Source organism: Pteronotus mesoamericanus, unplaced genomic scaffold, assembly GCF_021234165.1.
Source record: "Pteronotus mesoamericanus isolate MK-2021 breed Mesoamerican mustached bat unplaced genomic scaffold, CSHL_Meso_final scaffold_651, whole genome shotgun sequence".
NCBI classification, from domain to species: domain Eukaryota; kingdom Metazoa; phylum Chordata; class Mammalia; order Chiroptera; family Mormoopidae; genus Pteronotus; species Pteronotus mesoamericanus.
The window spans coordinates 22268129-22284332 of NW_026555325.1; the positions used below are offsets into that span (position 1 = coordinate 22268129).

At 37.7% G+C, this 16204-nt stretch overlaps 1 protein-coding gene across 1 annotated transcript in view; it reads right to left on the reverse strand.

Moving 5' to 3' along the window:
- Window positions 1–16204, reverse strand: part of LY75 (lymphocyte antigen 75) — a 138429-nt gene that overhangs the window by 12434 nt on the left and 109791 nt on the right. Inside the window, exon 35 of the mRNA XM_054562735.1 lies at window positions 13184–13291. Coding sequence (XP_054418710.1) covers window positions 13184–13291 — 108 coding nt within the window. The remainder of the gene's footprint in view (window positions 1–13183; window positions 13292–16204) is intronic.

A 16204-nucleotide genomic window follows, 5' to 3' on the forward strand; every position in this document is an offset into this window, starting at 1 on the left:
TGCTGCCCAAAGCCTATTCCCATTATTTTCCTCTCGTCATCCTTAGAATGAAGTCCCGTTTGATGGCAAAGGAGGTCCTCGTTCTGACTGGGTAATTAACTGAATTTTCCTGGGACTCGCCAGGTTCAAGAGTAAGGAGCAGCAGCCATCTATATTTGTGTCTCACGTATATTAACTTGTTTATCTTTACAATCTATAAGCTACATAGCACCCTATAAAATATTAGCCATAATTCCACTGTCTTAATTGGTTAATACATATGAGAAAACACTAGGTGGAGTTGGTTTCTCTAGTGATAAATGTTTTTGTAAACTAAAACGATGACAACATCAGGGCTTATTAACAGCCAGAAATCTGGTGGGGAGAGTACACTGACCCACCGGTGAGGACAGAAGTAACAAGTGGCACACCTTCAGCTGGATGCAGCTAAATGAAGAGTATAACGGAATGTTCCTAAGAAAATGACTTTCCAGCCTCAGTAATTATGGAAGTCACAACTTTTCTATTTTCCAAGGACAAATTGTTTATCCTACACATTCAAAGTTTGAGGCTCTGTGTACTACAATGAATTCAGGTACATGAAGGGATGGGGAAAAAGCCTTTCCTACTATTGAATGACATCTCTCCAAAATCATCCTGAGAATAAAAGGCTCCTGAAAACCTCAGTACAGGCGTACCATGGATGTGCTGTGGGTTGGGTTACAGACCACTGCAATAAAGTGAGTGTGGAGGTTCTTGACTTCAATATGTAAAAAACGCAGCATTTGTGAAGCACAATAGAATTGAAGTATGCCTGCACTGTCTTAAACTGGTGGTTCTCTGAACTGTAGCCTGCATCAGAATAACCTGGAGAGCATGTTAAAACAGAGTGCTGGACCCCTCGGCAGAGTTTCTGATTCGGTGAGAGTGAGATGGGGCCTGAAAATTTACAGTCCTAACAAGTTCCCAGATGATGCCAATACTGCTGGTATAAGAGACCACACTGAGAAATAAGAGGCTTAAATAACAGGCTACTGTACTTATGATATCACTTTAAAATCAATAATTTTTGTAATAAGTTAACAGTTAAGTAGGGAAGAGAAAGAGATCCTGTTATATCCTGATATGGTAAGAAAATCTGTGTTAGGGTATTATTTCCACTTCTTTCAAAAGAGGCTCAACCAAGTAATTCAATTACAGAGGAAAAAGAAAACTAGAGAGCCAAAAATCTCCTCCTAAAAGGTACCATATGGTTAAAGAAAAAAATTCACAATCTGGGCAGAGAAAAGCTCTATTAAAAATAAAAAGGCAAACATCTTAAAGAAAAACTTGATCTCAAACTGAAAAAGGCAATTTACCCTCACAAAATATAACAAAAATATGTGAAAAATACAATCTTACTGGTAAAGAAATAAAAATTAAAATAAGCATATTTTCAGATTAAAAAGTGTCTAGACACCTTGTGTATAGAAAAATATTTAGGAACTCATAAGTGGTTAGAGTAAAAATTAGTACAATCTTTTTGGAGACAATGTGGAAAGATATATCAAAAGCCCTTTGAAAAGTACATACAGCCCTGACCAGTGCGGCTCAGTTGGTTGGTATCAGGCCGCAAAACAAAAGATCGACAGTGTGGTTTCTGGTCACAGCACATGCCTGGGTTGTGGGTTCGGTCCCCAGATGGGGCACATACAAGATGCAACCAATTGATGTTTTTCTCTAGAAACGTTGATTCTCTCCCTCTCTTGCTCCCTACACCTCTCTATAAAGGTAAATAAATAAAAAAGTTTACCCAAAACAAAACTGGAATTACAACTTAAGTACAGAAAATCATCTTGAATAACTGAAGACTAGCCGGAGAGAGAAGCCTTATAACCAAAGACTCATAGAAGGAACCACATCACCACAAGACTGGTAGGAAGTTCAGAGGCATGAGAGGGTTGGCTGGGCTCCCAGATGTAGCATGTGGAGGTTCCAGAGGGATATTTCAGCAGCTGGGTGGGAGGTTTCCGCTGAGATGTGCGGGGTCTAAACCAGCTGGACTCCCCAGCCCAGAGCGCCAGAACTGGGAAAGGAACCCAAGTAACATCCGACTGTGAAAAGCAGCAAGGGAGATAAGGCTATAGACACAGAGTGCTGCTTAAAAGGTCAATGCACAAATTTTTGTTTGCAACCACTTAACTGGGGCTCCAGCAGAGGGAAGGCAGAGTAGACTAGGGCCATATTAGGAGACATGGGTTGGTGGCTCTGGGGAGAGAGATGAAGGGTCAGCCACCAAGGTCCGTTTACTCAGTCATTCCCATACTGCAGAGACCGTCTTTCTCAGGCAAAGCACTCCCCTCCTTTTGGCTTCAGCCTGGGAGAAAGCAATAGTGTCACCCACAGAAATCCCTGTACCCCTACCCTGTGGAGCTTAAGCCTGGCTGCTGAGGAGTACAGCTAGAGTGACTTTCCCTGATAAAGCCAAACAGAAAGCTAGGAGGCAGAGGCAGATTCTGGGAGCTTTGAGACTATGGCTGACTCTAACCGATGGCCCGCGCTGGTAAAAGCCAGCTTTCTTGCACAGCTTTGTTCTTTCTACACAGAGACAGGCCTTGCAGAGGGAGCCACAAGCTGTGGATCACTGTTAGCTCCAAACAGGTTGCCCAGGGCCAGTCACAGCATCTAACAAAGGTCTGTACCAGAGTCTTTGCAGATCTACCTAATATACAGAAACAAATACAAAGAGGCAGCCAAAATGGGAAGACAAAGAAACAGGCCCCAAATAAAGGAACAAGAGAATTCTCCAGAAGAGGTAAATGAAATGGAGGCAAGCAATTGATCAGATACAGAGTTTAGAATAATGATTATAAGGATGCTCAAAGCATGAAAAAAGACATAAAAAATAAAAGAGGAGCAGTCAGAAGTAAAGAATGCAATATCTGAAATAAATAATACACTGAAAAGAATAAGCAATAGATTGGATAAAGCAGAACACTGAATCAGAGCTTTGGAAGACAAGGTAGAATAAAACAGCCAAGCAGAGCAGCAAAAAGAAAAAAGAATTTAAAAAAATAAGTAGAATTTGAGGGACCATTGGGACAACATAAACTGTAACAACATGAACGTCATGGGGATACCAAAAAAGCTCAAATAAGCAATCTAACTTTACACTTAAAGGAACTTGGAAAAGAACAACAAAGTCCACAGTGAGTGGAAGGAAGGAAACTGAAGATCAGAGCAGAAATAAGCAAAAGAGTCTTTAAAAAATACAAAAGATAAATGAATCCAAGAGCTGGTTCTTTGAAGAGAGAAACAAGACTGACAAACCTTTAACCTAACTCATCAAGAAAAAAAGAGAGAAGACCCAAATAAATAATATCCGAAATGAGAGGAGAAAAACAACTGACACCAAAGATATATAGAAGATTGTAAGAAAATATTACAAATAATTATATGCCAACAAATTGGACAACCTAGACAAAATGGATGAATTCCTAGAAACATATACCCTCCCTAAACTAAATCAGGAAGAATGAATCTGAATAGACAGATTATACCTAGTGAAACTGAATCAGTAATCAAAAAAACTCCCAACAAACAAAAGTCCTGGACCAGATGGCTTCACAGGTGATTTTTATCAAACATTCCAAGAACTAACATCTCTCCTTCTCAAACTATTCCAAAATATTCAAGAGGAGGGAAGACTCCAAAGCTTATTTTATGAGGCCAGTATTATCCTAATTCCAAAGTCAGATAAAGGCACTACAAAAAAAGGAAACCTATAAGCCAATATCCCTGATGAACACAGATGCAAAAATCCTCAACAAAATATTAGCAAACCGAATACAGCAATGCATCAAAAAGGTCATATACCATTATCAAGTGGAAATTATTCCAGAGATACAAGGTTAATACAACATGGGCAAATCAATAACTGTGATACACCACATAAACAAAATGAAGAATAAAATCCCATGATCATATAACAGATGCAAAAAAAGTATTTGATAAAATCCAGCCACAATTTATGATAAACACTCTCAGCAAAATGGCAATAGAAGGAACATACTTAACATAATAAAGGCCATATATGACAAACTCACTGTCAGAATCATACTCAATGAGCAAAAACTACGGGCATCCCCTTAAAATTGGAACAAGACAGGGATGTCCGCTTTCATCTCTTATATTCAACATATTGGGTTGGCCAAAAAGTTAGTTTAGTATTTACCATAAATAAAAGAAATAGTTTATATTTTCACCAATAAGTTCATTGATTTGGATACTTTAAGTATGTCGGCTATCTCCTGCATGGTATAACGTTGACTGTTGTCAACTAATGTCTTGATTTGATTGTTATCAACTTCAACTGGTATAACCAATCATGAAACATCATCATCCACTGAGAAATCCCCAGCACGTAACTTCACAAACCACTTTTGACATGTATGATCAGTCACATCACCTTCTCCATACACTGCACAAATCTTTTTTTAGATTTCAGTTGTCCTTTTATGTTTCTTGAAATAAAGCATTATATGGTGAAAATACTGCATATTTTCTTCCATCTTACCTATTAAAATGATTACACAAAAAAATCACAAATTTTGATCAGTTTTTTTACAAATGCACGCTGATATGGCAGCTGTCACAATACAATCTAACAAAATTGTTTCAAATGAAGTTAAAGACTACAAAGCACTACTAGAGCCATCTTACAGGAAAAAACCAAACAAATTTTTTGGCCAACCTAATAGTACGGGAAGTCCTAGTCACAGAAATCAGACAAGAAGAAGAAATAGAAGTCATCTGTATTAGTAAGGAAGAAGTAAAATTGTCATTATGCAAATGACATGATACTGTACATAAAGAACCCTAAAGATTCCACCAAGAAACTACCAGAACTGATAAACGAACTCATATAAGTAGCAGTATATAAATTAACATCCAGAAATGATGTGTATTTACATATGCCAATAATGAACTGTCATAAAAGGAAATTTAAAAAACAATCCCATTCAAAATTGCTTCAAAAAGAATAGCTAGGAATAAATTTAACCAAGGACGTAAAAAAATGTATACTTGGAAAATTACAAGACAATCAAAAAAAATTAAAGAAGACAAATAAGTGGAAGCAAATACTATGTTCATGGATAGGAAGAATTAACATCATTAAAATGTCCATACTGTCCAAAGCAATCTTCCGTTTCAGTGCAATTCCTATCAAAATACCAATGATGTATTTCACAGCACTAGAAGAAATATTTCAAAAATTTATATAGCACCACAAAAGACCCCAAACAGCAACAGCAATCTTGAGAAAGAAGAACAAAATTGGAGGAATCAGTCCACAACTATCAAACTATACTATAAATCCATAGTAATCAAAATAGTATGGTACTGGCATAAAAACAGACACATAGATCAATGAAACAGAATAGAAAGCCCAGAAATAAACCCATACCTTTGTAGTCAATTCATATATATGACAGAGGAAGCAAGCACATATAATGAGCTAAAGATAGTTTGTTCAATAAAACAATACTGAGAAAATTGGACAGGTATGTGCAGAAAAATGAAACTAGGTCACCTTCTTACACCACACATGAGTAAATTAAAAATAGATTAAAGACTTAAATGTTAGATTGGAAACCATAAAAATCCTAAAAGGAAACAGGGAGCAAAATCTTGGACATTGCTCATAGCAATATTGTTTCTGATAAAACTCCTTGGGCAAGGGAAACAAAAGAAAAAAAATAAATGGTACTACATCAAATGAAAAAGTTTTTGCACAGCAAAGGAAATCATCAACAAAATAAAAAGGCAACCCAATGAATATGAGAATATATTCACCAATAACTCTAATAAGGGGTTAATATCCAAAACTTAAAAATAACATAAAACTCAACACCAAAAAATCAAAACAATCCAATTTAAAAATGGGCAAAGGACCTTAATAAACATTTCTCCAAAGAGGACATAGAGATGGCCAATAGATATATGAAAAGATGCTCAACATCACTAGTCATTACAGAAATGCAAATTAAAACCACATTAAGATATCACCTCACACCAGTCAGAATGGCTAGCTGTAATAAATCAACAAAGAACAAGTGCTGGCGAGGATGTGGAGAAAGGAGAACCCTTTTACACTGTTGGTGGGAATGCAGACTGATGCAGCCACTATGGAAAATAGTATGGAGATACCTCAAAAAATTAAAAATGAATCTGTCTTTTGATCCAGCAATCCCACTACTGGTAATACATCCAAAGGATCCCAAAACACTAATTTGAAAGAATATAAGCACCGCTATGTTCACTACAGTGTTGTTTACAATTGCCAAGGTTTGGAAGCAGCCTAAATGTCCATAGTAGATGAGCAGATAAAACAATTATGGTACATTTACCCAATGGAATTCTACTCAGCCATAAAAAAGAAGAAAATTTTACCCTTTGTGATAACATGGATAGACCTGGAGAACATTATGCTGAGTGAAATAATCCAGTTAGAGAAAGACAAACACCATATGATTTCACTCATATGTGGAATCTAATGAACAAACTGAACTAACAAGAGAAATAGTGACAGGCTCACAGATAGAGAGCAGACCAACAGCTTGGGATGGGGGGTTTGGGTGGTGAAGGGATCAAGCAAAAAGGAAAAAGGACTCATGGACACAGACAACAGTGTGGTGATTGTGGGGGAAAAGGGGAGTGGTGGAGTTGGAAGAGGGCAGAAGGGGAATAAATGGTAACAGAAAAAAATAAAATGAAAAAAGTTACATCTCAGAAAATTACGTACAGTATCAATTAAAAAGTACATACAGTATTCTTTGATCTAGCAAGCCTTAACAATTATGCTAAGGCAATCATTGGCTCTGGGCTCAAATCAAATAGGCACAATCACTAATGCTCATCACATGTTGCTTATGACACTGAAAGACTTGAAATAATTAAATAATCAATATTTGAAGATTAATCAATTATGTCATATATAGTAAAATATACAGTTACTAGGAAATACATGTTCTATATTAATTGCCATGAAAAGGCATTTTTAAGGGAAAATGCAGATTACAGAACAGTTTGCCTAATATCCATATGTATTTATTTAAAAAGCAAATATTTATTAAAATATAGTTGCTGAGCTGGGGGAGTTGTCTAGAAGGATACATAAACACTAAAACATTAACAGTCATTACATTTCCTTAGGGAGGTCCGATTTAGAGTGAGTTTGTTTTATTTTTAAAATATTTGCATGTGTTTTTCTAAGTTTTCTACAGTAATTGCGCATTGTGTAATTAAGAACTTTGAAAAGAAAAAAAAGACTGAACTTTAAAATACTTAATAATATTTTAATTAATCCAAAGACAAGGTTCAGCAAGATTCTCTCAATTATATCTCCATTTTTAAAATCTGTGATGGTCTTCTTATCAGTTCCAGCTGCTGTCACTGCCTGTCTGTTAAATGTCATTTAGACTTTAAATGTGTTTTACCCTAGTATTTACTTGTACTTGTGAAATGTGACTAAGATGCCACACTAGAAAAATCCTTAAGGGATTTTACTACATTATACCTTAGGCTTAAGTATTCAGAGATGAATTTTTCATCCTTTTCTCTGACCTTGTAGCAGCCAGTGGAACTTTAATGATTTTGAACATTGTAATCTAATTAAATACTGTATAAACTTAAATTACTGTCAGGCAAATAAGACACATTTTCATTTTCTTTAACAAATGATAACATAAGACCCTGAAGAATACACACATGCAATTTTTTTTTAACAATGCATTGCCAGTGACACTATCTGCTGAGAGGTAATTTGGGTCTTTAATTCTTTTTATGGCTAGTGACATAGCTCATAGATCACGAAAAGGAAAGATTGAAAAAAATATTTTTCTATTATAATGATAATATATAAATTAAGGGTAAATGTTGCAAAATAAGAAAAATTTCGGCCTCTCACAAATATTTTCCTAAATGAAAAATATTATCAAGAATAAAGAGAGAGAACAGTTAAATTAACGCAAAGCACAGGGAATATTTCTAAATATAGCTTTTTGTAGCCCAAAAGGTAACAACAGGTCACTTATTTTCTATATATTTGGGGGTGGGGCAGAAAAACCAGAATTAACTTCTAGAGGATGGGCCCCATGTAGTGCAGGCTTCCCCCTCTAGGCGAGTGTTCTCAGAACCCATCTGTATCAGTGCGCCAGTTGGCGTTGTGAGAGGCTGCATTCAGCTGCAGTGGATTTTTTACCCATTTCATGATGGCTGATTTACAAGCGTACCTGCCCAAACTACACTGAGTGTTTAGCAGTTTTTGACCAGAAACATCATGACCCCCATGCCCCACCCTCCTTGTTCACTTGATTCCCGCCCCCGAAGCAATTTTTACTGTTTCCCCAGATGAAAGAAGCTCTCAGAAGGAAATGGATGATGTGGAAGGGGTAGGGAAAAAACAAACAGGAGCACTAAAAGACATCAAAGTCAACGAATTCAAAAACTGCTTTGAGCAGTGGAAAAAATGTCTTGATAGGTGTATTGCATCAAATGGAGAATACTTTGAAAGTGACTGAAGTTTAAACATATAAGAATACACAATTTTTTATAAATAAATTTCAGGTTTTTGGGGGTCCTCGGACTTTAATGATAGGTTTAAGATATGATTTTGTATAACTTGAAAATTTAATAAATCCAAGTGTAAATATTCCAGTATTTCTTGTGCTTTTCTTCTCCATACGTAGCAAATAGTGAATTAATGTCCATTACCATTCTAAACCAAAACACCATCCTACCCACTAATAAGTACCAACAGTATTAAAAACTAATTTTAGCTAATTTTCTGACTCATCAATTAAATGGTATTTCCAGAATGAAAGCAAATGAAGAGGATTTTCAAATAAATGGTGAGGTTATCAGAAAAGTATGAGAAATTTTTAAAACTCAGCAAGACAAGCTATATTTATACATTTTAACTAGGGGGAAACCCTATTTTTCTTTAGACATGAGACCAATTATAGAAGCAAATTTGCATACAATAATTAAAAATTCCTAAATGGTTACCCTGCTTGAACAAGTGGAGTTAATGGACATTGAAACAAGCAATCAAAAATCAGGCCACAAAGTTGCTGGGTGTTTTCAATTTTGTTTCGCCTTGCTGAAGAAAAATAGTTAATACAGCTAATTACGGATGAGTTTTAGAGGAAGTCAGTCACAAGTATGAATTATGCCTTTGCTTGTCTGCATAAGATGAGTTAAGCTGGACAATGAACTTCCACCCTATGGTTCATACAAGTTATTAAGGGTAAAGGAACATGTTTTTTCTTGGCTCTCAGACTCCAATATAATTTCCATAATTGAAATCTGTGTTTATGTCTAAGCACACCTAATACATAAAGGGCTCTTTTTAAAGATATAAAATAATTGTAGGAGAAATCCTATTTTCAGAAATTTGTAAGACCAGCAAAATTCTTATTATTCAATTTCTTTTATATGAAACCAAATTGGCAATTAGAAATTTTGTCTTGTTTTCAAAGAGCCAATGTTCAACACCATTTAGCAGGTAAGTTTTTCAAAAGAAAACAATAATTATGTTTTGAATACTATGTGGCACTTACTAGGATTAAAAACTTCTATGCTTCCTTTATTCCTTCTATAATAAATGAATATGATTTTTTTAATCCTTACTCAAGGGCACTTTTCATTGCTTTTTAGAGAGAGAGGAAGAAAAGGAGGGCGGAGGGAAGGAGGGAGAGAGCAACATCAATATGAGAGAGAAACATCGACTGTTTCCTACAATCTTGCTTTTCATCACTTTGACTATTTCTTGCAACTCTCTTCTGGCCTGCAAAGTTTCTATGGAGAAATCAGCTAACAGTCTTATGGGCACTCTCGTGTAGGTAACTAATTTTTCTCTGGCTGCTTTTAAGATTATCTCTTTGTCTTTAACCTTTCGCATTTTAATTGTGATGTGTCTTGGTGTGGGCCTCTTTGGGTTCATCTTGTATGGGACAGTCTGTGCTTCCTGGACTTGTATGTCTGTTCCCTTCACCACGTTAAGAAAGTTTTCCCTCATTATTTTTTCCAAATAGGTTTCCAATTTCTTGCTTTCTCTCTTCTTCCAGAAGCCAATGATGGGAATGTTGCTATGCTTGAAGCTGTCCCAAAGGATCTTTATACTATTCTCATTTTTTTTTTCTTGATTCTTTTTTATGTTCCTCTGACTGGGTGGTTTTTGCTTACTTGTATTCCAAATTGCTGATTTGATTCTCAGTTTCATCTACTCTACTGCTGATTCCCTGTAAATTATTCTTCATTTCAGTTGCTGTATCCTACATTTCTGACTGGTTCTTTTTTATGGTTTTCATGTTCTTTTTTTATGCTGTTGAAATTTTCACTAAGTTCTTTGAGCATCCTTATAACCAGTGTTTTGAACTCTAAATCTAGTAGATTGCTTGTCTCCATTTTTTAAATTTTCACCTGTATTGACATATTGATTTTCCTTTTTTTAAGAGAGAGGAAAGGAGGAGTGAGAGAGAAACATCTATGTGAGAGAGAAACATTGATCAGTTGCTTCCCATACTCTCCCTGACCAGGGATCAAACCCACACTCCAGAAATTTGTTCTCAACTGGGAATCAAATCCACAACTTTTTGGTGTATGGGGCAATGTTCCAACTGCCAGCCAGCCAGGGCTCCACATTTTCTGGAGTTTTGTTCTTTTCTTTCATTTGGAACATGTTTCTTTGTCTCCTCATTTTGGCAGCTTCCCTTTGTTCATATGGATTAGGAAGAGCTGCTTCCTCTCCCAAGCTTTGTAGAGGGGCGTTATGTGGTAGGTGTTCTGTGGGATCCAATGCACAGCCTTGCAGATCACCCAGGCTGGGCACTCCAGGTACTTCTCCCTCTTCCATGTGGGTTGTGTACACCCTCCTGTTGTAGTTGAGCCTTGATTGCTGTTGGCATGTCAACAGGAGGGATTTACCACCAGGCCAAACAGTTGCAAGGACTGACTGCAACCACCAACCACTGTGGAGAATCAGCTGTGCAGGGGGCCACCCTACAGAGCAGAACATATTTCAGTGGGGCTCTGGTGCCCGCTGCATCCTCCCCTTAAGCATGTTGTTTGTGGAAGTAGCTGGGAGGTGCTTCAATGTGCTCTAAAGCTGTCCACCAGGTGTGCCGGCTCTGGGGCCTCCTGGGCGGGGCAGGCCAGGGTCAGCTGCTGCCTGTATTCTGCCCAGGGCGATCCAGCATGAGCTATAAAGTAATCTTCAGATGGTGCTACTTGTGCTGTGCTTGGAGGTGCCCAGGCAAGGCCAAAGTGTGAACCAAGGCCGACTGCTGCTAGTTACAGGTCCGGGGTCACTTAGCAAGAGGTACACAGCATGCCAAGGCCAGGTGCTGCTTGTTTGAGAGATTTAGGAATGTCTGAAGCATGAGCCAAGACAGGCCATAGTATGGAAAAGCCACTGGAAACAGCTTGGTTGGGCCAGTAAGTTGGTTGGAGTGGCTCTCAGGGAATTACCATGGTGGGGTGAACAATGTGAGCGAGGTGGATGGAGACTCAGATATGGCAGCTGCCCACTGGCTCTGTGGTTGCGGGGGGGTGGTTAGGCTGGCTCAGAAAAGGAACGATGGCCTCTGCCAGCACTGTTGCCTGGGAGAAAGTTGCCCCCATAGCTCTCACCCTGATGCCAGACAATTTATTTCCTTCCTATATGTCCCTGGTTCCTTTCAAGCTGCTACCCTAGTGCCTGAGCTTAGAGGGAGTACGTATAAGTCAGTCCATGTGCAGGCCCTTTAAGAGGAACTGCCTGGGACTCTAGAGGCCTGTCTCCCTCAGCCTCAATCTGAGCTAGTTTTTACAGCCAGAAGTGATAGGGACTTTTCTTCCTGGCACTAGAACCTGGGCTGGGGGTCTGGTGTGGGGCTGGGTCCCCTTGCTTCTCAGGGGGACCTCATCAACCAAGATTTCCCTCCTGATTTTTATCTGCCCCACATGTGTGTGGGACCCTTCCATATCTCTGCCCCTCCTACCAGTCTCCATGTGGCTTCTTACTTAAATCCATAGTTTTAGGACTTCCACTAAGCTAGATTTCAGGCAGTTCTGAATGATAATGGTTCTGTAGTTTAGTTATAATTTTGATGTTGCTGTGCAAGGAGGCGAGTACCACATTTTCCTACACTGCCATCTTGACTGGACATCCACAAAATACTTTAATTTTGAGCCAATAATAATTATAATTTGAAGCTTAACAACAGGATGCACTTTGGGCTAAACCAACTAGATAAAGAACACCCAAGCACATCTTTTTAAAAATGCCATTTTTATTTATAATATGTTACAGTGTGAAGTTACAAATACATTTCCCAGAGAACACTGAGGATATCCTCTAGAAAATAGACTTTTTCTCATTTTCTTTAATGTACATTTCTTTACCGCAGTCTTTACCACCATGGTCCTATGTAACCTGACTTCTGTCCACACACATGCCTAAAACAGCACTTTCAGGGCTGAATAACTGGTTAAGAACTCTGGTCCTACAGTCAGAGAGACCCTTTTTAGAATCCTGGCTCTGCCAGTTCCTACCTGTGTGACTTCTAACAACTAACTGAACTAAATTTCTTCTCTTGATAGAAGGAGGTTAATAATAAACTACTTAACAGGTTTGTTATAATAATTGAAGCCAGTTAAAATATATTAAGCACAGCCCTGGCTGGTGTGGCTCAGTGGACAGTGCCGGTCTGTGAACCAAAAAGTCACAGGTTTGATTCCCAGTTGGTGCGCATGCCTGGGTTGGGGGTGTGTGAGAGGCAACTGATCAATGTATCTCTCGCACATTGCTGTTTCTCTCCTTCTCTTTCTCCCTCCCTTCCCCTCTCTCTCAAAGTAAATAAATAAAATTGTTAAAAATACACACACATACACACACACACACACATAAAGTACAGTGTCTGACACAGCAGGCACATTAAATAAACACTGCTGTTGCAAAAGTTCTGTCACTCTGCTAGGACTATATTGTCTAACAACTGTCTTCTACCCCAAGAGCTAAATGTACACCCAACTCCACTGCCTGTGGCTTGCATACTGTAGAATAAAATTATTGTAAGGACCCAGGTCAAAATGAAATACGACAGAACCATTGTCTTAAAAAGAAATTAGTGAAAACTATTTGCTGATTTCTGAGAGCAATGAAAAAGAATAAGCTCCTTACCATGGTCAATGCACTGACTTCTGACATCCTCTAGGCTTTCTACTTTTATGTTGTCTTGAAGAAAAACGTAACAACTGTCTTGGAACTGAACCCAGGAGGATGGACAGTCTATATGAAAAAAGAAAAGAAAAGAAACACTGTTAAATAATTTGAAAATAAGAATTTCATGAATTCCTAAAAATAAGGGTATTAGATTTTCATAGACAGACAGAAAAACAATTGTCCTTGTTAATTTAGCCCCTCCTAAATGCCATCCAATAGCTGGATAAAGTACCAGAAGGAACAAAGGCTTTTAGCCTTTGTTAAAATAAGAAGTTGATGAGTGCGATAGGAATTTATTTTTCTTCATTGTATAAGTGGGGAAAGAGAACTGAGCAAATGATTCTCTTCTGATTTTTCAGAGCAAAGTTCGAAGTCTTTGGGTTGCTTTGGGATTCAGATATAAATTACAGTATTATTGCCAAGGCAACAAACTATCAAGGAAGACAATCAGAATTGTAAGCCCTGTCCAAGGTTATCTTTGCAATGTGCAGTAACAGTTCACAAAAGTCTTAATTTTACATTATCTTTTGTTAAATTATACTTCCAAGAACAGAAAATACATTTCTGGGTTATGAATATTCAGACAAGTTTTCATATTGCACAGGAAAACAAGACTGATATTCTTATGAATGTTCTTAATTTAGCACTTCATCAAAGCAGACTCTGAATTGGTTCTGTGAAATAGAGCCATGTTTCCCTCTACTGCTGTGAGGTAGAGGCGCATCTCCTTTGTTTATATCTTGGTCTCTTCTGTTGTTCATTACAAAGCCTTGGTTCTGAAAACTCATTATTAGCATTGCAAGCAGAAGCAGGCCTGTAAGAGCTAGGTTTCACTGTCCAGAATGAACAAAGGATGTGATGGATTTACTGAATTCCAGTGAATAAAGGAATACAAGGCATTAATCTTCCCTATTCTCTCAGGTCTATATAGGGAAAATCACTAAGATCGTACCTAGTTTTATTTTTAAGTTCTGTATGTATTATAATTTTAACACAAACAAGTGCAAAATGTCCTATTACAAAGGTCAGAACTTAACAATCAACTATGTTAGTCTAAATTCAGCAACCTTGATTTTATTAAGCTCAGAATATGACAGGGACCATGAGTTTTCCCCCATACCAGACCTCACATTTTTAAATAGCACAGAGTACATGGTCACCAAGCTAGAATATTTTCCAATCTTCTAGTAACTTCTAGATAATGGGGTGTGAGCAGAAGTATAATGTGTAAAACGTGCCTTTAAGAGGAAGAAGTGTGCATCCTGAACCATATTTCCCCTTTCCACTGGCTGGAATATAGTTAGCCATCTTTAATCCTGGAAACAGTGGAAACAGTTTAGGAATAACAGAGCAACAAGACGGAAGGATCCTAGGTGGAGCCATTATATCATACTCAGATTGTAACGAGAACAAAAATGAACTTCTATCTATTTAAGTCCACTGTTAATTCGGGTCACTGTTTTAACAGCTGGATCAATAACCTAACTGATGCAATGGGTTACTTAAAAATATCTGCTGTATGAGTCCTGAGTTTTTCCCTGGCATCATACTGCCTGCTTCAGGTACTAATTAAACCACGCAAGATGCACTAGCATGAGAGTAGGTGTTACAGCGTACAATTTATTCTGGGTACAGGTTTTTTCTTTCCTGCTGTTTTTTATATACTTGCATTACACATGTGACTATCTTGGCTTGAACTCCTGGGAATCTAGAACTTTCCTATTATGGTGGCTTAAAGGTATTTGAATAGGGATGTTTTAGCAACAAGAGCTTTCCTTTGGGAAAATGCTCTTAATAAATATTAAGTAAAAATAATTCTGGCTATAACATTGTGTGTGCACTATGATCTCAACATTTAAAAAGCAACGAAGTCCAGAAAGGTTCAGGAACTGGAGGGACCAGATACCTTTATAGGAGGAGGGTTCAGGGATAGCTTGAAAACAAGGCGGTTGGTGGAAAGTCTGTATAAGGAGCAGCTAGACCCTGAGATCCTCTTCTGGAGAAACAGCACCCCACCATCTCACTTTCACTATACATCTCTGCTGCCTTCTTCTAAAGTCTGGCCCTTACTCAGAACAAAAGACTTTTGTTTCTCCAAATCCACTTCCAGACCATCACGATTATTCTTTGTTCATGGTTTGAGGTCTAGGCCACCCATGTATACCACCTTCTCCAAGACATCACTGGAATTTATGTTGACTTACACTTGAAATTGAATCCCATAAGTCTTTCTCGTCTAAAATGCCATCCAATGGCTGGGAGAGTGCCAGAAGGAACATGGCTTTAATGTCAGACAGACTAAGAACAACTCATTTCCTATTTCCTCAAGGGAAAAAAAAACCTCTCCATGCGTTGTTGTCAACTTTAGGTAAGAAGCTGCAAAACTGCAGAGCATAGTACCTAATTCAAGGACGATGCTCAAAACGTATAGCTTTCATTGTCATGTCCAAGAATGGTCCCTTTCCCACTACACAGTGACCTTTCTGACAATGGGAACTTATTAATCTTTGGATCTCCAACACCTCAAAAAGCTCCCAGACTGTAAGAATTTAAACTATTTTACTGAATGAATCCTCTCTTCTTCATCCTTAAATAGCTTATCATCTCTTCAGCATCTTCAGTCTCTTTCCAGTGTATTAATTTTTTCCTTCTAGAAGCACGTGTTTTTTTTTTATCTCATAACTGGACTGAATTTGCTGCCAATGCTAATACTTGTACTGATATGCTTTTTAAAAAGTAAACTTTTATTGGAATATACCATATTATAAGTCATAAGTATATAGCTTGGTGAATTTTCATAAAATGGATATATCCATATAATTATCAGCGAGATAAAGAAACAGAACACGAACCCCTTTTGGCCACCACTCCCCTCCAAAGGTAAACACTATCCTAATTTCTAACACCGCAGATTAGTTTTGCCTATTTTTGAATTTTATAATAATGAAATCAGGCAGTATGTATTCTTTTGTGTCTGGT